Genomic DNA, 21,268 nt, shown 5'->3' with positions numbered 1-21,268 from the left:
TAGAGAGAGAGAGAGAGTGGGGTAAGTGAGGGGGAAAACCCAGGGGGAGAGAGAGGGGTAAGTGAGGGAGAAAACCCAGGGAGAGGGAGAGAGAGTGGGGTGAGTGAGGGAGAAAACCCGGAGGGGGAGGGAGTGAGAGAGTGGGGTAAGTGAGGGAGAAAACCAGGGGGCAGAGAGAGAGAGAGAGTGAGAGAGAGAGTGTGGAGTACGTTAGGGAGAGAGTGGGGTACGTGAGGGAGAAAACCCGGGGGGGGAGGGAGAGAGAGCGTGGGGTAAGTGAGGGAGAAGACCTGGGGATAGAGAGAGTGGGGTAAGTGAGGGAGAAAACCTGGGGGGGGTGGGCAGAGAGAGTGGGGTAAGTGAGGGAGAAAACCCAGGGGGGGGGGGGGAGGGAGAGTGGGGTAAGTGAGGGAGAAAACCTGGGGATAGAGAGAGTGGGGTACATGAGGGAGAAAACCCGGGGAGGGGGGGGGGGGAAGAGAGAGTGGGGTAAGTGAGGGAGAAAACCAGGGGGGAGAGAGAGAGTGGGGTAAGTGAGGGAGAAAAACAGGGGGGAGAGAGAGAGTGGGGTAAGTGAGGGAGAAAAACAGGGGGGAGAGAGTGAGTGGGGTAAGTGAGGGAGAAAACCTGGGGATAGAGAGAGTGGGGTAAGTGAGGGAGAAAACCAGGGAGGGAGGGAGAGGGAGGGTGGAGTCCGTTCGGGAGAAAACCCGGGGGGAGAGAGTGGGGTACGAGAGGGAGAAAACCCGGGGGGAGACAGTGGGGTACGTGAGGGAGAAAACCCGGGAGGGGGGGAAGAGAGAGAGAGTGGGGTACGTGAGGGAGAAAACCCGGGGGAAGAGAGAGAGAGAGAGAGAGAGAGTGGAGTACGTGAGGGAGAAATCCCAGGCGGAGAGAGTGGGGTAATTGAGGGAGAAAACCCGGGGTGGGGGGGGGAGAGAGGGATAGAGTGGGGTACGTGAGGGAGAAAAGCTGGGGGGGAAGAGAGGGAGAGAGTGGGGTAAGTGAGGGAGAAAACCTGGGGATAGAGAGAGAGTGGGGTAAGTGAGGGAGAAAACCCAGGGATAGAGAGCGAGTGAGAGAGGGGTAAGTGAGGGAGAAAACCCGGAGAGAGAGAGAGTGGGGTAAGTGAGGGAGAAAACCCAGGGAGAGAGAGAGAGAGAGAGAGAGGGGTAAGTGAGGGAGAAAACCCGGAGAGAGAGAGAGTGGGGTAAGTGAGGGAGAAAACCCAGGGGGAGAGAGAGAGAGAGAGAGAGAGAGAGAGAGAGGGGTAAGTGAGGGAGAAAACCCAGGGAGAGGGAGAGAGAGTGGGGTAAGTGAGGGAGAAAACCCAGGGAGAGGGAGGGAGGGCGGGTGGGTGGGGAGAGAGAGGGTGGGCGTAGGTGAGGGAGAAAACCTGGGGGAGAGAGGGGTAAGTGAGGGAGAAAACCCTGAGAGAGAGAGAGAGAGAGAGAGAGAGTGGGGTAAGTGTGGGAGAACACCTGGTTGGGAGAGAGGGAGATTGTGGGGTAAGTGAGAGAGAAAACCCCGGGTGAGGGAGGGAGGGAGGGGGATAAATGAATGAGAAGAACCCGGGGCGATGCGGGGCTGGAGAGAGAGAGAGAGAGAGAGAGAGAGAGAGAGAGAGAGAGAGAGAGAGATCGAGATGAGTAAGGGGAAAAGAAACCCAGAGGGGGGAATAGAGGGAAAAATCTCGGGTTTGGGGGCGGGGAAAGAGGGAGAGACAGACAGACACGCACGCACACACACGGGGGGTGGGGGGAGGGGAGGGGAGGGAAGGAAGTGAGTGGAAAAAATCCCGGATGGAAAGTGCTAGAAAGTGAGACCCGTGGGGGGAGGGAGAGGGAGACCCGTGGGGGGAGGCGAGGCGGCCGTGGAGAGGGGAGGTGGGGGGGGAGAGAGAGAGAGAGAGACTTGGGGGTGGGGGGAGGAGGGAGGGAGGGAGCGAGAGAGAGAGAAAAAGTGAGGGAAAAAAGAGGGAGACACACACCCTGAGGGTCGGGGGGGGGAGCAAAGGAGGGAGAGGACTCCAGGGAGAGGAGAAGTCGTGTCCCCTGGAGAGGTGGGAGAGGGGGAGAACCTCGGGGAGGGAGGAGAGAGAGAGAGAGAGTGCGAGATGTCCCAGGTCATGTATCCCACCACAATCTGCCCTTTCTGCCCTTCCCGCAACCCCGTCTTCCAGGGCTGGGGGGGAGAGTTGGGGTATTTGAGGGGAGGAACACTGGGGAGGGGCATAAGAGGGGTGTCCCCACAAGGGAAGTGGAGAGACTCTTTGGGGAGAGGGGTCTGGAGTGGAGGAGGGAGGAGAAGAGGCGGGGAAGAGAAGAGAGGGGTCTGGAGTGGGGGGGAGTGAGGAGAGAGGGGTCTGGAGTGGGGGGGAGTGAGGAGAGAGGGGTCTGGAGTTGGGGGGGTGAGGAGAGAGGTGTCTGGAGTTGGGGGGTTGGGGAGAGAGAAGAGACGGGTCTGGAGTTGGGGGGGTGGGGAGAGAGAAGAAAGGGGTCTGGAGTTGGGGGGGTGGGGAGAGAGGAGAGAGAGGTCTGGAGTTGGGGGGGTGGGGAGAGGCGTCTGGAGTTGGGGGGGTGAGGGGAGAGGGGTCTGGAGTTGGGGGGGGTGAGGAGAGAGGGGTCTGGAGTTGGGGGGGGGTGAGGAGAGAGGGGTCTGGAGTTGGGGGGATGAGGAGAGAGGGGTCTGGAGTTGGGGGGATGAGGAGAGGGGTCTGGAGTTGGGGGGATGAGGAGAGAGGGGTCTGGAGTTGGGGGGCTGGGGAGAGAGGGGTCTGGAGTTGGGGGGGTGGGGAGAGAGGGGTCTGGAGTTGGGGGGCTGGGGAGAGAGGGGTCTGGAGTTGGGGGGCTGGGGAGAGAGGGGTCTGGAGTTGGGGGGCTGAGGAGAGAGGGGTCTGGAGTTGGGGGGGTGGGGAGAGGGGTCTGGAGTTGGGGGGGGGTGGGGAGAGAGGGGTCTGGAGTTGGGGGGGGGTGGGGAGAGAGGGGTCTGGAGTTGGGGGGGGGGTGGGGAGAGAGGGGTCTGGAGTTGGGGGGGGGGGTGGGGAGAGAGGGGTCTGGAGTTGGGGGGGTGGGGAGAGAGGGGTCTGGAGTTGGGGGGGGGTGGGGAGAGAGGGGTCTGGAGTTGGGGGGGGTGGGGAGAGAGGGGTCTGGAGTTGGGGGGGGTGGGGAGAGAGGGGTCTGGAGTTGGGGGGGGGTGGGGAGAGAGGGGTCTGGAGTTGGTGGGGCGGGGAGAGAGGGGTCTGGAGTTGGGGGGGGGCAGGGAGAGAGGGGTCTGGAGTTGGGGGGGGGCAGGGAGAGAGGGGTCTGGAGTTGGGGGCTGGGGCGAGAGGGGTCTGGAGTTGGGGGGCTGAGGAGAGAGGGGTCTGGAGTTGGGGGGGTGGGGAGAGGGGTCTGGAGTTGGTGGGGCGGGGAGAGAGGGGTCTGGAGTTGGGGGGGGGCAGGGAGAGAGGGGTCTGGAGTTGGGGGGGGGCAGGGAGAGAGGGGTCTGGAGTTGGGGGCTGGGGCGAGAGGGGTCTGGAGTTGGGGGGCTGAGGAGAGAGGGGTCTGGAGTTGGGGGGGTGGGGAGAGGGGTCTGGAGTTGGGGGGGGTGGGGAGAGAGGGGTCTGGAGTTGGGGGGGGGCGGGGAGAGAGGGGTCTGGAGTTGGGGGGGGGGCGGGGAGAGAGGGGTCTGGAGTTGGGGGGGGGCGGGGAGAGAGGGGTCTGGAGTTGGGGGGGGGCGGGGAGAGAGGGGTCTGGAGTTGGGGGGGGAGCGGGGAGAGAGGGGTCTGGAGTTGGGGGGGCGGGGAGAGAGGGGTCTGGAGTTGGTGGGGTGGGGAGAGAGAAGAGAGGGGTCTGGAGTCGGGGGAAAGGGGGGGGGTCGAGAGGGGACTGGCAGGAGGGCTGGTTGAGTGGGGATCTGCGGGGAGAAATGGGACCATGGGGAAGGTATTGGGGGCGGAGACGGGACCTGGGGTGGAGGTGATCGAGATCCAGATGTGCTGAGTGGAGAGGGTGGCGGTGTGCGGAGGGGAGAAAGAGCGGGAGAAGTTGGTGGATACGTGATCGTGGCGTGCTTGATGAGGCACGGTGGAGTGAACTTTGTATCTAACCTGGACCTGACCTCGGTGTACATCTTCGATACCTGCCTTGTGATAGATAGAATTAAAGTCCTTCTTTGAAATAGTGTTCATGACGGGTGTTTCCGAGCTGAACAATCCAACAATGGTATTTCACGAAAAATAAGTGCCTGTACTTGGTGCCACCAGTAAATGCGTTCTGTTTTACTGTGTGGGAATAAATGATCCCTTCATTGTAGTGCAGCATTAATATTAACTGCATAATGTTCCCCCAGGCTGTCAGCTGCTGAGTGATCGTTCACCCAGGGTGAAGTAAAAATAATTCTCGTAAATAATTGCTCTATTGGGAGGGGACAGTATTGTGAACTCGGGGACACAGAGGTTACTTCAGTTAGTTGAGGGGAGTGTGCTCCCAATATATAGTTACGTGGAATGTTGGGATATGTGTTTGTGCCTCTCTCTCCCAGACAATTCTGCAAACATTCGAGTTCCTGACCTTCACTGCAGGGGTCCAAGGAGAAGCAAAGTGCATCATGTCCCACAAGAATTCAGTGCCGTGTTTGAACTTTTCATCTAGCTTTTTTGCTGATTTCAGTGAAGTGTAGTCATGGGTGTCTGAAAGTTTCGGACTAGACTCACTTGAGCTGTGAAAGCATTGAGTAGTACAGTCCTAGATTTTGCCCTGTCTGAACTTTGGTTATATCAGGATAGAGCATTTTGAACTGTGCAATACAGCAACAACTTGAAATGATGTAATGTCTCTAACATAGAAAAAGTGCTTCAGCGGCTTGAGGGAAAATGGATGCTGAGCCAGAGAGATTAGATGGGGTGACCAAAAGCTTGGTTAAGATGTGTTTGAAGGAAGGTCTTAAAGGAGGTGGAGGGAATTCCAGAGAGTGGGACCAAGGTGGCTGAAGGCACTGCTAGCAGCGGTAGGGAGAAGGGTTGCCCAGGAATCTGGAGTTGGGGGGGACAGAGTTCGGAGGTGGGAGTTGTAGGTACGAAGGAGGTTACAGAGATAGGGAGGGACAACACAAGGGTACAAATTTTAAATTTCAGGTATTGGGGAACCAGGAGCCAATTGAGGACAGGGGTGATGGGCAAGCGGGACTTGGTACGCGATAGGGTACGGCCACTGGAGTTTAGTATGAGCTCAAGTACTTTGAGGTTTGGGTCTCACTGGTGGTAGTGGGAGAAGCAACTTGAGGCAACAGAAGAGCAGACAGCATTAGAGTGTACTGTCTGGATGGAGAGTGATTTTCCACATATGGTAGTATATTGATATCAATAGGCTTAAGGCTACTGACTGCAATGCAGGTTGCCCGGCTAGGAAGGCAAATTGTTTTGGCTAGCTTTCCCTTAGATGGGCTTTACGTGAGACAACAGCATCCTAGCCCTGGTCTGTTGGTTGGGAAATGTTGGATTACACTGGGAGATCTGAACGGAGAAGCAGAAAGTTAAGAGAAACATTTTCGACCTTTGTTTATTTTTTGTCTAGCTATTGCGTCAGAATGTTCTTTTTCAGGAGCTTGAGAGAGTTATGGTGAAACAGGAAGTAGGTCAGTAAAATATTATTGTTTGTGAGCAGGTAATTTCTGGTAATAGCCTTGTCATTAAGCTAGTGGCCTGTGTGAGTGTAGTGCACTCGGTTTAGTTTGGTCTCTCAGTTCCGGCTGAAAGGTCATTTACTGTTTAATGAAAAGCACTGAAGCAAATGGATTAGCTGGGAAAAGACTTATTCTGGTAATGTTTTACAGAACTACATAAGTTGGGGGTTGTGTCAATGCATTGCTGCATGTATAATCTGGTTTTGTCTGGGTGAAGTTTTGTGCTGATCCAGGTGAGGGATGGGGCATTAAATACTTTTCTGCCTTTGCACTTATCTGCAACATCAGATGTTTTAAAATGGAGGTTTTTGACTTGGGGCTCTCAAGCTTTGATAATCTGGCCCTCAAAGCCAAGGCAACCTATTCCTTTTTGTGCTTATGTTTTCTTATTTCGAGGCTTATCCTATTTGAAGTACAGAAGGGCTGTTTTTAGCTTTGTTACCTCAATGGTGGTTGAATCCTAAATGTGTACCAAGACTTGATAGTAGCAACAACATAAGATATATGCATATTAACGGGAAAGTGGAATGAAGAATAACGTACGGCAACTTTAACATCCCAAGGCACTTCACAGGGGTGTAATCAGACAAAATTAAAGTTGACACCAAGCCAAAGAAGGAGACGTTAAGACAGGTGACCAAAAGTTTGGTCAAAGAGGTAGGTTTTAAGGAGTGTCTTACAAGAGGCGGAGAGGTTTATGGAGAGAAATCCAGATCTTGGGGCCGAGACAGGTGAAGACACAGCCGCCAATGGTGGGGTGAAGGAAGTCAGGGATGCACGAGGCCAGAATTGGAGAAACGCAGAGTTTACAGTTTGTATATGGGCCCACGTGGCTCCATAGTACACACCTAAGCAGTTCACAAAGACAAAAGCTTGAGCACCCTGTTCTAAGACCTGGAATAATCACATTTAATACCATTTGAGGGGAAGGAGGTGAGGAGTAGCCTGGTTCATCTTTGCAGGAACATAACGGAGATACAGGAAAAGATGGGCTGGTCCATCGAACCTGTCTCAGTCATGGCGCTACAAAGCATCGTGACTCCCAGTGTTTTCCCCCTTACTAGTAATGTCCTGGGAGAGGCAAAAATAAACCAGATAAACCTTAGGCTAATTAAGGGGAAAAAAATGGAAAATTCCTCTTCAACCCCTTAAGGCGATTTAAGAACAAGTTCCGGAGATCTCACAGTGACCATGAGGTACAAACCAAAATCCCACCTACCTTCCGTATGCAGTGATATTAGACATGGCGAGGGACTCATCCATTTTAAAAAAAATTTGACGCAGTCATAATCGGCACTCGATCTGTTTTGGGTGAGTGGCACTCTACCAGCCTTCAGGCACTGTGCTCTTAAGTTTATTTTTCCATTCAGTGCCTTATGCCAGCCAGAGGTTTGAAATAACCGTGAAAGTAAAATGAGCAGTTGCTTGTAAAAAGTCGCTTAAAAGTAGTCTATTGATTTGTATATGTCTTTTTTAAAAACTGCTGCAATCACCTTTCTACGTTCCTTTATCTGTTCTTGAAAGCTCAGCCTTGCGGTGTAAATTCTTGATTTTGCTTGCGATGTTTTGAGCTTTGGACTTGGAGATTTGCACGCTGTATTGTGAGAAAAGGCTATTTTCTTCTCTTCTCCAAGGAGAGAGCTGAGACTTTCACAGCTAACTGGTGCCAGCTTTGCTGTTTGTTCCTTTTTAAAAAAAATTTCATGTTTGTGTACTGGACTTTTCCTTGGCAACTCATTTTATTCTACTCACTTACATTTTGTCCAAATGCTTCAAAATTATTTTTGCCTACTCAGTGGGGTGTTAGTGATACTTTCACTGCCTCGGGATGTGAATTTTAAAAAAATATGCATTTTTCCCCTCCTTCAGCTTTCACCGTTGTTCTGAATGTCCAGACTCTCACTGTTTCACAGGTATTGTGTTATGGCCCTTGCCCAAGTGATCGCGTGTGAGCTTAAATGCTGATTGTTTGCAGAGAATTCAACAGCAGATGCCATCGTGGCTCAGCTCATCCTGTTATCAGCTGATGTTCACACATCAAGCGAGGCAGCATGGTGGGGAGGGGGTGGAATTGCAATGTTCCTGCTGCTGGCACCATCTATCTCAACATAGACAACAGCTTACATTTAGTATAAAAAAACATCCAGAGGCATTTGACAGGCACGAGGAAAAAAACACGCTAAGCCAGAAAGGAGAGTTTCGGAGGGAGACTGTCCAAAGATGTGGGTTTTAACACCAACTACTTGCGTTTTTATAGCGCCTTTAACAAAGGAGGGTTTTAAAAGTGGAGAGGCAAAGACGTTTCGGGGGGGGCGGAGGGGGATTCCAGACCGTGGAGCCTAGATGACTGAAGGCAATGATTGGTGCAAAGGGGGATGAATAAGAGGCCAAAGTCGGAGTAACAGAGTTTGAGAGCGGTTGTAGGGCTGGAGGAGGTTCCAACGAGACCGAGAAGTGATCAAGTATGAGAATTTAAAATTTGCCACGTTGCAGGACCGGGAGTCAATTAGGTCAGCGTAGACAGTGATGGGTGAGCAGGACATGGTGCAGGGTAGGATATGGACAGCAGAGTTTTTTTGAGCTGAAGTTCATGGAGGGTAGGGGATGGGAAGCTGGCCAGGAGAGCATTGGAAGAGTGGAGACCTGAGGTGACGAAGGCACGGGTGATGGTTTCAGCAACAAATGGGATGGGTTCGGGGCAGAGGTAGGCGATGTAACAGAAGTGGAAGTAGGCGGTCTTTGTGATGGGGAGGATATGGGGTCAGTAGCTCAGATTGGGGTTGAATAGTACGTTGAGGTTGTGAACTGTCTGGTTCAGCCTGTGATAGTGGCCGCTGAGGGAGGTTGGAATCGGTGGCCAGGATATGCAGTTTGTGGCAGGGGCTGAAGATGATGGCTTTAGTCTTCCCAATGTTTAACTGGAGGAAATTGCAGTTTGAGACTGAATGTCAGGCAAGCAGTCTGATACCTGAGGGAGGGAACCGTTTGAGAGAGGCGATGAAGAGGTAGAGTTGGATGTCGTCAGCATACTCCATGTCTGACGATGATATCACTGCTGAAACTTAGGTTATATCTTCATCACCTCCTTTAGGTCCCACACATCCGTCACCTCCCGTCCTCTCCACGTTCCACTGGCCCAGTGAGTTGATTTTAAAATTCTTGTCCTTGCCTTTCAAGTCGCTCCATGGCCTCACCCAATCCTACCTTGCATCCCCACGCAAACCCTCCTCTCCTCTAACACCAGGCTTCTCTTTGTACTCCACTCCACTCCACCAGTGGTGGGTTTCCATTTGGCTACTATGCTCCTGCCCTCTGGAACTCCCTGCCCAGTTCTCTCCACGTACTTTCCTGCTTTTAAAAATCTGTTTCAAATGCGCGTTAGAGAGAAAAAACTTGCCTTTATGTAGTGTCCGAAGGCTTCCCAAACCACTCCATAACTAATGAATTACTATTGAAGTACAGTCACTGTTACGTAGGTAAACCCTAATCACCTCCATTTTTCATGTTCCCCCTCCTGCTTTGTTTCCATAATCTAGAGCGTTTTGACGTGTCTTCTGGCATGAAATGACCAATAAAAATGTAAGATGTTGTTAAAAGCCTGTAGACAAGGTGGTAAGGCAGACTGAGGGGTTAAGAGTTACAGTTTTGAGTTCCTGGCAAAAAAGAGTGGGGAGTGGATGACAATGTAATAAGTCTTCATTTCAACACATTAAGGATTCGAGGAAGAGGGTACAGGTGGGCCATGTAGTTGGAGCTTAGCTGCAATGAGAGATGAGTATTGACCATAGTGTGGTATCATTGCCTACTCCAACTGATTCATTCATTTTATTTCCCTCCCTCTCTGACATAAAGGAGTGGGGCTACCCATTGCTTAGGAAATCCCCCTCACATTATGACAGTCATGGGCATACAGTTGCATCAAAACATTATTCTGCTCGGGTCTCAGTGAACTTGAACTATCAATGTGACCGTTGCTGTCTGCTGCCTAAATATAGGATGTCCAAGTACATGCTGCAAGGTAATAAATCAAGATGCTTAGACGACACCATTGATGTTCTTCGGGCAAACCCTGTATTGGTGCTGCAAAACACACATTGATGTGTGCATGTAAAATATATAGCTTTTCAATTTAAGTTGGGAGTGGGGTCCAAGGCAGTAACATATGCTTAGCTGATGAAATCCTTGTTAATTGAGCTTTGAGAGAAATTCCTTGATAACTTTGACGGTAGTTGTCATTGAAACGACAGTGCAGAACAGATGTGGAAAATCAAGGAGTAATAATTAGGTGATGCCTAGCTTTGATTTAAAAAAATCTGTAGCTTGTTAGACTGAAGGAGGTTAGGAATTCCACATTTTGAGGTCCTGAGTAAGAATGAGTTAAGAATAGGAGCTGGTTGTAATGTCTTGATTTCACTACGCAGAGTATGGAGTATGTGTAGGACACTCAACGGTGTACAGTTGGGTACATCAGCAACTTAGAGATAGAAGAGTTAATGTTTTGGGTGGAGCCGTTCATCAGAACTCATGTTTTTTATGAGCCTGTCCTGACCTGTTCCTTTGAGCCTTGTTTAATACTCCATTTGGACGCATTTCCTTGTTTCCCTCTGTCTGGAAAATGCTGTCTTGGCTTGGATGCAAATAGGCTTTTGTGGATGAATAGATTTAGATAATATGGGATTGTTTCCTTTTACAATTTGATAATCTGTTATTTATCCCATGCAGTCACACTTAATTAACTCAGTTTAGTAGAGAGCCAATGAGGTTTTCCTGATGGCTCAGCTGGTAACGGCAGTGTGTACGAGGAGCCAACTCTTGATTCCCAGACTATGCTGGGGCGTTAGTGCAATATCTATCCATAATTGACCACAGCATTCCTGAGCTTCGGGAAGGGGAAAATCAGCTTCCCGAGAGGTATACAGTCATCCCTGCTGGAAAGTATGAATATTGAGTGAGGACAGATTCAGGCCTGGCCAAACATTTACAGGCTGGAATAACGCTTTAAGAATGACCAGTTGGGTGAGGTAGATGAGGTACTCCTGCATGAATCAGAGCCTTGAGGACGGGGAGACAACGTTGAGGTACAAAAAACATGAAATGAGAAATTCTGAATGCAAAATCCAGCAAATGTGTCCTGCTGCAGTTCAAGCTTTGGTCGCTGACTTCGGTGATGCCACTATTTTGAGCAGAAGCACAGGCCAGTCACAGTCAGCCTATGCATGCACATGCTTGATGCTGGAGTCAATTTTGCAGCCACTTTAAACAGGGACTTGCTACGTTGTTCAAGCATTAAGAACAACACATTTGGGTCGTTCTGCTGCAACCCAGCCGGCAATATAAAAGCAGCCTAAGGGCGGAGATACAAATAAAAATTGTGAATGTAGAAAGCTGAAAATGCTGCAAACACAGAGCAAATCCACCAGCTTCTGGAAAAAGAGAAGAGAAAAGAGTGGAGACCCTTACTCAGAGCTATGGTTGGGAGTCCACCTGAAATGTTTATGCTGACTTTTCCAGCATTCTCTGCTCTGAATTGTGGAAATTCGGAGCAGTGTAAGTACAGTGGTGAATAAATCATCCTCTGCACTTGAAGGGCATAAAAAATCGTCTGAATTGTGATCTATATTGTCTAATTACTGTAAAATTTGAAAAAATGCACAATACATTGCTTCTAGAATTAAATGATTCTTGGCCTATGGTAATTTGTCAGATATTTATTTTAATCAGTTTTGCAGAGAGCTTGTGCTAACCAGATCAAGAAAAAAAAGTGACCCTTGGAATCAGACTCTAGTTAAATATTCACAGAAGTAGAGCGAAGTGTAAACAGGAGTACTTCTTAATACGGTGGCTCAGTGCACTGGAGTGGAAACCAGTTCTTTCCACCCCTGCCTCAGCTCATCTGCTAAAACCCTCATCTGTGCCTTTGTTACCTCTAGACTTGACTATTCCAAAGCTCTCCTGGCTGGCCTCCCATCTTCCACCCTCCATAAACTTGAGCTCATCCAAAACGCTGCTGCCTATATCCTAACTCACTCCAAGTCCTGTTTACCCACCACCCGCTGTGCTCGCTGACCTACATTGGCTCCCAGTCTGGCAATGCCTCAATTTTAAAAATTCTCATCCTTGTGTTTAAATCCCTCCATGGCCTCGCTCCTCTCTATCTCTTAACTTCCTCCAGCCCCTACAACCCTCCGAGATCTCTGTGCTACTCCAATTCTGGCCTCTTGCGCATCCCTGATTTTAATCGCCCCACCATTGGCAGCCGTGCCTTCAGCTGCCTAGGCCCTTAGTTCTGGAATTCCCTCCTTAGATCTCTGCCTCTCTACCCCTTAAAACCCACCTCTTTGACTGAGCTTTTGGTCACCTGTCCTAATATCTCCTTATGTGGCTCGGTGTCAAATTTTGTTTGATTACGCTCCTGTGAAACACCTTGCGACATTTTACTACGTTAAAGGCGCTAGTTGTTTTGGATTCTCCCACACCTCCGATCTTAGCTTTACTGCTGTGTAGTGGACATCATGAAGAAAAGCTTGTCCCTGGGCTGCTTAGTACACTCCAGGCGCCCACTACAGAGTAGCAGAAAGTAGGTAACCACCTAAGGGTTTTGTACTTTTTCAAAAAGTGTAGGTTCCAAAACACAAGATTTGAGAAAGGACGGCGACACAAAAAATTAAAAGCAAATCAGGATTTGGAGAAGAGCCAAACGGATTGTAATGTCCACCTAGTGGCACCTTTAGTCAAGAGCCCCACATGAATAATGGTCACGTGGCCGATTATTCTGTACTGGAGGGCAACTTGCACTTGTGGACCTATAGCCCAGTGAGGAAGTTGATGCTTTAAGAACATAAGAAATAGGAGCAGGAGTAGGCCAATCAGCCCTTCGAGCCTGCTCCGCCATTCAATAAGATCATGGCTGATCTGATCCTAACCTCAAATCTAAATTCATGTCCAATTTCCTGCTCGCCCCCCGTAACCCCTTTGCATCTACCAAATTGTAAATATATTTTTGTGTATATTATTGCGTGCACATATATACACAAACCCTAGTCAATTTTCTGTGACATTGATGTTGGAGAGTGAAGACCAAGTGTAATCTTTGGGTGAAACAGGTTAGCACCCCTTCCCCTCGGGAATGGTTGGAACGAGGGAGCAGATGTAATTCAGTCCCCATTTTAATGTTGCACACTTCTTTTTTAATATATTTTGATTTGCTATTTAACTATAACCAAATGGGAAGCAGAGAAGCAGGGCTGGTTGAAGCAGAGTTTTATATAGAATTTACAACACAAACGGGCCATTCAGCTCAACTGGTCTGCATTTTACCGTACTTATCTAACCTGATCAACATACCCTTCTACTTCTTTATCCCTCGTGTACATATCTAGCATCCCCTTAAATGCATCTATGCTATTCGTCTCAACTACTCACATGGTAGCGAGTTCCACATTCTCACCAGTTTCTCTGCAGTACAAGCTGAAAAACCAGGAGGGGTAAAACTGAGCTGCTACGGTGTGGGGTGTATCTTTACAGTGTGACAAGTTTATATAGGCAGTTTCCATTATAAGGACATGGAAATTTGTATTGAAAAAAGTTGACATAGGAAGTGCATGCACATGCAACTAATATAAATAAATTGCAAGCTTAAACATATATTGTCTGTAAATATAAAAATGTATGCGTGAAGTTGATAGATCAACTTGTGATGGGAGAGGATGAAAGTGGACAAAAAGGGAAGAAATGCAGCCTGTAGGAGCTTTGAAAATTCCTACACTTAAAAAAAAACTTGTAAATTATTGCATGTGAAGTTTTTGGGACGTTTGAGAGATGTGATCAGGTGCTTTCTAAATACTCTTTCCTCTCTACCTCCCAGCTCTTGGACTTTTTGTATCCTCCTCCTTGATATGGATGAAAAAATGTATCTAGTTTTGGGATCAGTTCCCGCTGTGATGCTGTTTCTACAGTGGAATGGCCTAGCACGAACTGTTTAGGCATGTGAAAGTCACTTTGACAAGGTACCTGTGGAACCACACTATAGCATGTGTCAAACATTATCGGTGTGAGTCAGTATAATCCAGAATTTTGGGGTTGGATGAGGCAGCTGGAAGGTATAAAGCAAAATATTCTGGGCTAATTGAACCACGCAATGTCTCTCCAAATTATTTATTCCCTCTTTTCCCGAGGATAACTCTCCTTGTTTAACTTTCTTCCCTTTGACCTGTCATATCTTCCTGTATCTCACTTATCCACAGCTTCATAGAAAGGATGGCTTAGCCTCTAGACTCTGCACTCAATCACTGCACCTAATATATATTTGCAGAAAGAAGTGGCGTATTCTCTCTCCACCTTTCTCCTGTTTTGAAGGAACTGACGTATACAAGGTTATGGTTTCACGGTGCCAGCCACCCTACAGTACCTCGCCCGAATGGCTATTTGTGTGAGCCTCGACAGTGAATGTTGATGGGCTTATTTTATTGTGATTTGCATCAGAACAGAGCCCAATCCTGCCTGCCTTCGCCCGGCATCCATACACATGCTTTCCAGTCTAAGGACACCGAGCTGTTTGAATCCCCCAACCGCTGTCCTGATAAAAGATTGGGTAAGTTAGCACCGACTGGGGATCAAAGCTGGCACCTGCCTGGTCTGCATGGCTCAGTACCGTTAAAAAGTAATGAACTTACCAACTGAACCATTGGGTTAGTGGTTAGAGTTCCTGGAGAAACATTGCAATCCCAGCCCTGCCCTTATAATAAAAGCCTGTGTACTGTGATTGAAACCACTTGCCCTGTTTGCTTGGAGACTACTTCCACGTTTACACTGGAATACGAGCATTTTTGCTGGATCAGGTCCAGCGTTAGTCTGGTCCCTTCTGAAAGAAAGGGAGATGTATAGTATTTGTTTGGCACTCAACGAGGCCACAATAATGTTATGGGAATGGAACTGTAATTCAATATTGCAGTAATCACTACTGGCGATGCTGACTCGTATCAAGTGCAACGTATTGTTATGTGATATTTTTGAATTGCGTTTATGAATAAGAGTGGAGAGGGGGGTCTGGTCTCGTGATCAGATGCCATATGATGTTTGTGCATCTGTTACTTCAGAGAAGACGGGACTGCAACAAAGTGAGACTTGTGCTGTGAACAGCTGCACCTCGAAACACTTGTGCACTGCATTTGACAGTCATGGGAGATTATCAGGTCTGTTGCTTTGTGTTTTTCTTTGCAAATTCCTTTCCCTGCTGTTTTAGGAAAAGATTTTAAAATACATCCTTTTCTTTTCGTTCAAAAAAGCTTGTAGAACATTAAGGGTGTGTTTGTGCTCGACATTTTGCACAGCCCAGTTTTAAGATTACATAAAATTAACTAGTCAAGTTTGAACGGACCCTTGATCGGTTGCAGTCACTTTATTCTGTGTTTTAAATTGCATTCTCAGTTTTGTTTTAATTTATATTTTGACGCCATTATATCCTTTGCTTATAGAAGTGCATTGATATAATCCTGTTTCTTCGCATAGCTATATGTCTGTGCTGGGAGCAGTGCGGATTTAAGGGTTGAAGCAGTTGATTTCTTGGTCTCTGGATTGAGGCTTGTGAGGGAGGGCCGTCTATTGGTAGTTCTGTTGGTTGGGATCGTTGTTCTTCCTGTTGTTAGGTGGGTCACTGTGTTGGAGGAGAGCTGAGTGTTTGTTCTCGGAGGCCCAACCATTTCAATCTCCAGTTCCCAGCAGAGGTCAAATGTCACCTGTTCTAACTGGGCTATGTCCCCCGTATGCTTCAGGCATGTATTGTGGATGGGAAGGGTGGCAGTGGAAGAGATGCACCTTCTTGCAGGTAGTAGCAAGAGCTGTGCTACCCTGCTTGTTATGAGGGAGGGCTCGCTCTCCAGCGGGTTAATCCAGGAAACAGCAAATTGGATCCTCTGGGATTGCAAGACTGGACGTGGTCCCTGTGGTCTTGCATACTGCTCTGCAGGATGGCTGAATGCAAAGAAGTGACCTGAATATGTCCTCTTAAGCAGTTGTTCAGTATGGAGAGGTGAAATTGTGTGGGGTAGGGTATATATGATCTTGAGTTGACCCTCGCAGGTTGTAACACGTGGTCCATGTGATCTCTTGGACTGTTTTGATCGCCTGGGGGAGTCAAAGATGAATTTTCCAGAGTTTTTTTTCCCTTATTGGCCTTGGGTTTTTCTCTTTTTTTTTGCCTCTCCCAGGAGATTACATGGCTGCGGGGGAGTAGACAGTGTCTAGTCATGCTGCTCCAGCCATGAGTGTGGGGCTGGCTTGATGCACCAGCTGGTCTTTTCCTGCCTGTCATTTGTAATGTGTTCTTAAATTATTCCTAGACCCATTATTTAGTGTGGAAGGATTGTAACTACGTAGAGTCCTGTCATTGCATCGGGCCACTTGACTAATGGTAGTTTAATTTCTGAAGTGAAGTATTAGAAATATGCAGCGGGTCTGTCCACATCTTAAAATGAGACAAGGTGGGTCAGTGTTTTGAGTGGAGGCCCTTCATCAGAAGTTGCTTCATTTTTGTGCCGAGACCTTTGCCAGTGGAGCCAGCTCCCTTCATCCAGCTCTCGCACAGCTGGCTGCAATCCGAAAATAAAATTGTTGGGATTCGTTAAGGCCGGGCCCACGTTGCGAGACCTGAATGTCAGGAGCCATTAGCACAGATCCCAAGCAATATAAAAGCAGCTAGAATCTGAGATCTGACAAAGCCAATCACTTAAATGTTAACCTGTCTTTGTTTTCCGATTCTGACAGAACTGGCACAGGCACAATGGGCCGAATGGCCTCCTTCTGTGCTGTAAGATTCTATGGTATGATTCTATGAACTGGATTTACAGTGCTTTCTAGTTTTGAGTTGCAGCATTTGCAGTTTTTGTTCTTTTTGGTAGTTTAATTCCTTCCTGTTGTCTGTTTGAGTGTCCCAGGGACACATCCTTTTGCCCAACTTTTCCTAATTTATTTTAGCAGAGAGTGTTGGGAGATAGTGTGCAGCTTTTGTAGTGCAGTCCTTTTTAATTTAATTTAATTTTAAAAATAAAAGTGTTTCCTTTTTGGTTTCTGTTTGACTCACCTGCCATGTACCATTCCCTGGTTGAAAGGCTGCTAACAGGTCCAATGCCGATTTTGAGCTGACTGCACTTCGATGGCTGTAAGTGTCGCTCGTCGCGCAGTCACTGTCTTATAAGCAAACATGGCAGCAAATTTGCCCACAGCAAGGTCCCACAAAACAGCAATGAGATAAATGTTTTTTTTTCGGTGGTGTTGGTTTGGGGGGCGGGGGGAGGAACATTGACCAGAACACAGGAAGAACTCCCCTGCTTTTCTTCCAATAGTGCCACGGGATCATAAAACAAGGCAGATGGCACCTCAGTTTAATGTCTTATCCAAAAGATGGTACCTGTGACAGTGCAGCACTCCCCCAGTACTTGCACTGAAATGTCAGCCTAGATTAGGGGCTCAATTCCCTGGACTGGGGCGTAAACCTATGACTTTGACTCGGGTGAGAGTGCAGTCATTGAACTAAGCTTGACACACACAAATTTGAAAAATATCAGGAGATGTAGCTTAGTCTTGTAATTGAACAAAAATAGTTATTCATCTTTGACTCACCATGCAGAGTCTGGCTCCCCTTCATGAAGTCTGTAGTGTTTCCTCCTCTTCAATATTTTACATGGAAATGACAAACTAGTAACAGTGAGCAGCTCCTATTGACTCAGTGCCAAACTAGTAACAGGTTAAATGAGTGGGCGAGAAGGTGGCAGATGGAGTATAATGTAGGGAAATGTGAGGTTATTCACTTTGGTAGGAAGAATAGAAAAACAGAATATTTTTTAAATGATAAACCATTAAATGTTGGTATTGAGAGATTTGGGTGTCCTCGTACAAGAAACACAAAGTTAGCATGCAGGTACAGCAAGAAATTAGGAAGGCAAGTGGCGTGTTGGCCTTTATTGCAACGTGGTTGGAGTACAAGAGTAAGGAAGTCTTACTACAATTGTACAGGGCTTTGGTGAGACCACACCTGAAGTACTGTGTACAGTTTTGGTCTCCTTATCTAAGGAAGGATATACTTGCCTTGGAGGCAGTGCAGCGAAGGTTCACTAGATTGATTCCTGGGATGTCCTATAGGAGAGATTGAGTAGAATGGGCCTTTAACTCTCTGGAGTTTAGAAGAATGAGAGGTGATCTCATTGAAACATCTAAGATTCTGAGGGGGCTTGAAAGGGTAAATGCTGAGAGGTTGTTTCCCCTGCCTGGAGAGTCTAGAACTAGGGGGCATAGTCTCAGGATAAGGGGTCTGCCATTTAAGACTGAGATGAGGAGGAATTTCTTCAGAGGGTTGTGAATCTTTGGAATTCTCTACCCCAGAGGGCTGTGGCTGCTCAGCCGTCGAGTATATTCAAGGCTGAGATGGATAGATTTTTGGACTCTTGGGGAATTTAGGGACATGGGGATCAGGCGGGAAAGTGGAGTTGAGGTCGAAGATCATCCATGATCTTATTGAATGGCGGAGCAGGCTTGAGGGACGGTATGGCCTACTCCTGCTCCTATTTCTTATGTTCTTATAGACCTGGCCATCTAAGGCAACTGTTACTATTATACAAACTTGAAACTTCCATTTTGCTTTGACCGTACCATGCTCTACCCCAGGTCCCTGCGAGTCCTAACCAGTTGCTGACCTGGCATAGACTGGCTGCTATTTCCTTCATGTCCCAGTTCTGATGGTTTTTCCCCTCTTCTAGCGAAGCAAAGATAACCGTACAAGACTTTAAACTTCTCAAGAGTTGTGCATTCTTAAGTCAGAATGACCAGGAATTGTACTAAGCGATAAATCTTAAAATGGTGAAGTAAACAATTTTTTCTCCTAAGGCACAGGCACTTCTGATTCCGACTGTTTTTCTGCAGGGTCCATTCTTTATGCGCGACCTTAGAGTATTGGGAAGCTATTCGATCCTGAGCCTGATTCTAAAAATCATAGCCCATCATTCTTGACACACTAGTTTCCTGCTCCGCATTCGGTTCTAAAGCAGTTTTCACAGATATGAATGGTATCTTGGTACTTTTTTGACTCTGATGGTGGGTGTGCATATTGGGAGGCGTGTGACATGTAGAGATCAGGAAAGGGCAGAGGAGTAAAATACTTTTTAAAAGAGAGAGTCTGGTTTTACTTTTTGCAGTTCCTATCACACTGATAATTCACAGCAGTGAAAATAAAACGAGCATAACTCTTGTATGACAGAATTGGCAATTGCAAGCAACAGTTCAGTTGCATCAGAATGAATGTTCCAGATCCTCAGATAACTGACACCTCAGTCTGATCCTGTCCTCACCTGAAATCGACACGCACATCCCAGCTGGGATCAGTGCCGAGCAGTCGGGTAGCTTACGGGCACACGAGACCTATTGTTGTGCTTCCTACCGGGGCCTTCTGGTCAGAATGTATCAAGGCGTGCCTTAGCAGCCTGCACGGCAGTTTCCATCAACCTGCACAAGGGCACTTCAAGCAGAAACTTTCCTCCACTCTCTCTCTCTCTCTCTCCCTCCATCCCTCCCTTCCGAAATGTAGTTATTTCTTCACCCTTCAGATCTCTCCCCTCCACCCACGCCCCCATCATGTGGTTCAATGATTGTGAGCTGGTCTCCACAGATGAGCAAGTGGGATGACTTTCCTGTCACGTTACCCTTAGCTTCTCTTTCTCCCTCCCCGCCCCCCCACAAATGATTGAGGTAGCGAGAGTTGTAGCTTTGCATTTCCCTTTGAACTCTTTGGTGTATCAGATATCTGAAAAGGAGAGGGAGAAGGAAGCTAATTTGTCAGCAAATGTATTTTCTTTTAATTGCACTGTCAAATACTGGGCATAATTCACATTCACGTGGTTCCCTGTTTTCTGTGTTGTTAATTGGGGATAAGGTACCAGTATTCCTAGATTGGAAAAACAAGAAAAACCTATTGAAGGGTTTTAAAACAGGATCACAAACACCGGTTTCTAGCTGCAAATTACTGTACGGGGAATAAATCTCCAGACAAGAAGGGAGTGTGATTAGCAAAACAAAAGACAAGGACCTGCCTCTGGGTGGGGGTTTGGGGGGACGGGGCAGAAAAAACAGACTGAATTCAAAGTAATTTGTTCGGGCCATTCCTGAACCCTGAGATTACATTTTTGTAAATCTTCCGTGTCTCCCCCAGTACTCAAAGCCTTGTGGTGCCTCACTAATCTCTGTCTGAGAACAACAAAAAAGGACGCCCAGCCTTGTGCTGTTGATTCTAGATTTGAGTTCTAATATACTTCCCTTTCTACCTATCCCCCTTTAGCCATTCACACACTGTGCCTTGCGTATATTTTTTATTTCTCTCATTATGCCTCCTGCTAATATCACTTCTGCCATTGAACCAACTCTTGTTCTCCACCCAAGCAAATAATTTTTTAAAAAAGATTTGCAAGCTTTTATATGTCTATATTTAGTCTAAGAATTATTAAAGGTCACTTTACCTGTGTGTGGGTTTTTCCCTCTTTCCCTTGTTCTGTTCCTTTTTTAAATGCTGTTCATCTGTAATATCTTTAAGGAATCTAAGACCTGAAGTGTCCATTTCTGTTTCTGCACGGATGGCGCCTGACTTGCTGAGTATTTGCAGCTTTTCCTGCTTTTGTTTTGCCCTTTATCTTTTTGATCTGAAATATCCGTGTTTAGAGCAGAGAAAGTTAAGGGGAGATTTACCAGAGGTGTTCAAAATCATGAAGGTTTTTGATAGAGTAAATAAGGCGAAACTGTTTCCGCTGGCAGATAGGTTAATAACCTAAGGTCACAGGTTTAAGGTAATTGGCACAAGAGCCAGAGATGAGATGAGAATTTTTTTTTACGCAGTGAGTTGTTATGATCTGGAATGCGCTGCCTGATTCAATAGTAACTTTCAAAAGGGAATTGGATAAATAGTTGAAGGGGAAAAAATTGCAGGGCTATGGGGAAAGAGTTGGGGAAGTGGGACTAATTGTGCGGATCTTTGAAAGAGCTATCCAGACACGGTGGGCCAAATGATCATTTACGCTTTAACATTCTATGATTTACCTCATAGGGAATACTAAATCAAAAGGGTGAATCCTGTTTCTGTGGCTGCCCATGTGGCTGGTTCAAGTGAGACGCTGAAAGGCTTGAGACCAGATTACTTGCTCACTGCCTTGGGTGTGAAAATGGTGCATGGCATGGGGAGCTTCAACAGAGAAGGAAGAAAATCAACTCACTTAAAATGGAGCCTGGAAACGGTTTTCTCTGCGTGCAAATTCTTTCCAGCTGTTCCTGGAGGCTGGGGCCAGAGTTGCTGGGAAGTGAATCACTTCGCAAGTATGCATTTGTGTTTGTTCACTCTGTCCAGGCTTGTACTGATTGAGTTAGTGCGGTGGTAGTTGGAGCTTGTGTACATACAGGGTGCACTAAATAAAAACTGACACCCCTCTCATATCTGATACTGTATGGCTCATCGTGTATGTCTCAGTGCCCACTCCTGCAATCTGTTGCTGTAAGCTGGTAAGTTTTACTCCCAAGGTGGATAAGCTTCTAGTATCTCCGATAGCTATAGTCGATATGTGTCCCCCATGGTCTA

At 47.5% G+C, this 21,268-nt stretch overlaps 2 protein-coding genes across 4 annotated transcripts in view; one reads left to right on the top strand and one right to left on the bottom strand.

Annotated features, from left to right (window-relative positions):
• The window catches only part of LOC137306702 (cyclin-dependent kinases regulatory subunit 1-like), a 67,574-nt gene extending 47,269 nt beyond the window's left edge, over positions 1-20,305 (bottom strand). Inside the window, exon 1 of the mRNA XM_067976052.1 lies at positions 20,163-20,305. Coding sequence (XP_067832153.1) covers positions 20,163-20,260 — 98 coding nt within the window. The 5' untranslated portion in view covers positions 20,261-20,305. The remainder of the gene's footprint in view (positions 1-20,162) is intronic.
• Positions 1-21,268, top strand: part of shc1 (SHC (Src homology 2 domain containing) transforming protein 1) — a 115,164-nt gene that overhangs the window by 8,502 nt on the left and 85,394 nt on the right. The window contains exon 1 of one of the 3 annotated variants that reach the window (XM_067976050.1): positions 1,447-1,463. The exons of 1 other annotated variant lie outside the window; for it this stretch is intronic. Coding sequence is in view for 1 of the 2 variants with exons in the window: in XM_067976047.1 (XP_067832148.1) it covers positions 14,841-14,855 (15 nt within the window). In the remaining variant the exon portion in view is untranslated. Of the gene's footprint in view, positions 1-1,446; positions 1,464-14,687; positions 14,856-21,268 lie in introns of those variants that run through there. One more of the 3 variants, XM_067976047.1, reaches the window with a different exon arrangement.

Source organism: Heptranchias perlo, chromosome 44 (assembly GCF_035084215.1).
Source record: "Heptranchias perlo isolate sHepPer1 chromosome 44, sHepPer1.hap1, whole genome shotgun sequence".
Taxonomy (NCBI): domain Eukaryota; kingdom Metazoa; phylum Chordata; class Chondrichthyes; order Hexanchiformes; family Hexanchidae; genus Heptranchias; species Heptranchias perlo.
The sequence above is the reverse complement of the archived record's forward strand: the minus strand, read 5'-3'. Positions and strand labels throughout refer to the sequence as shown.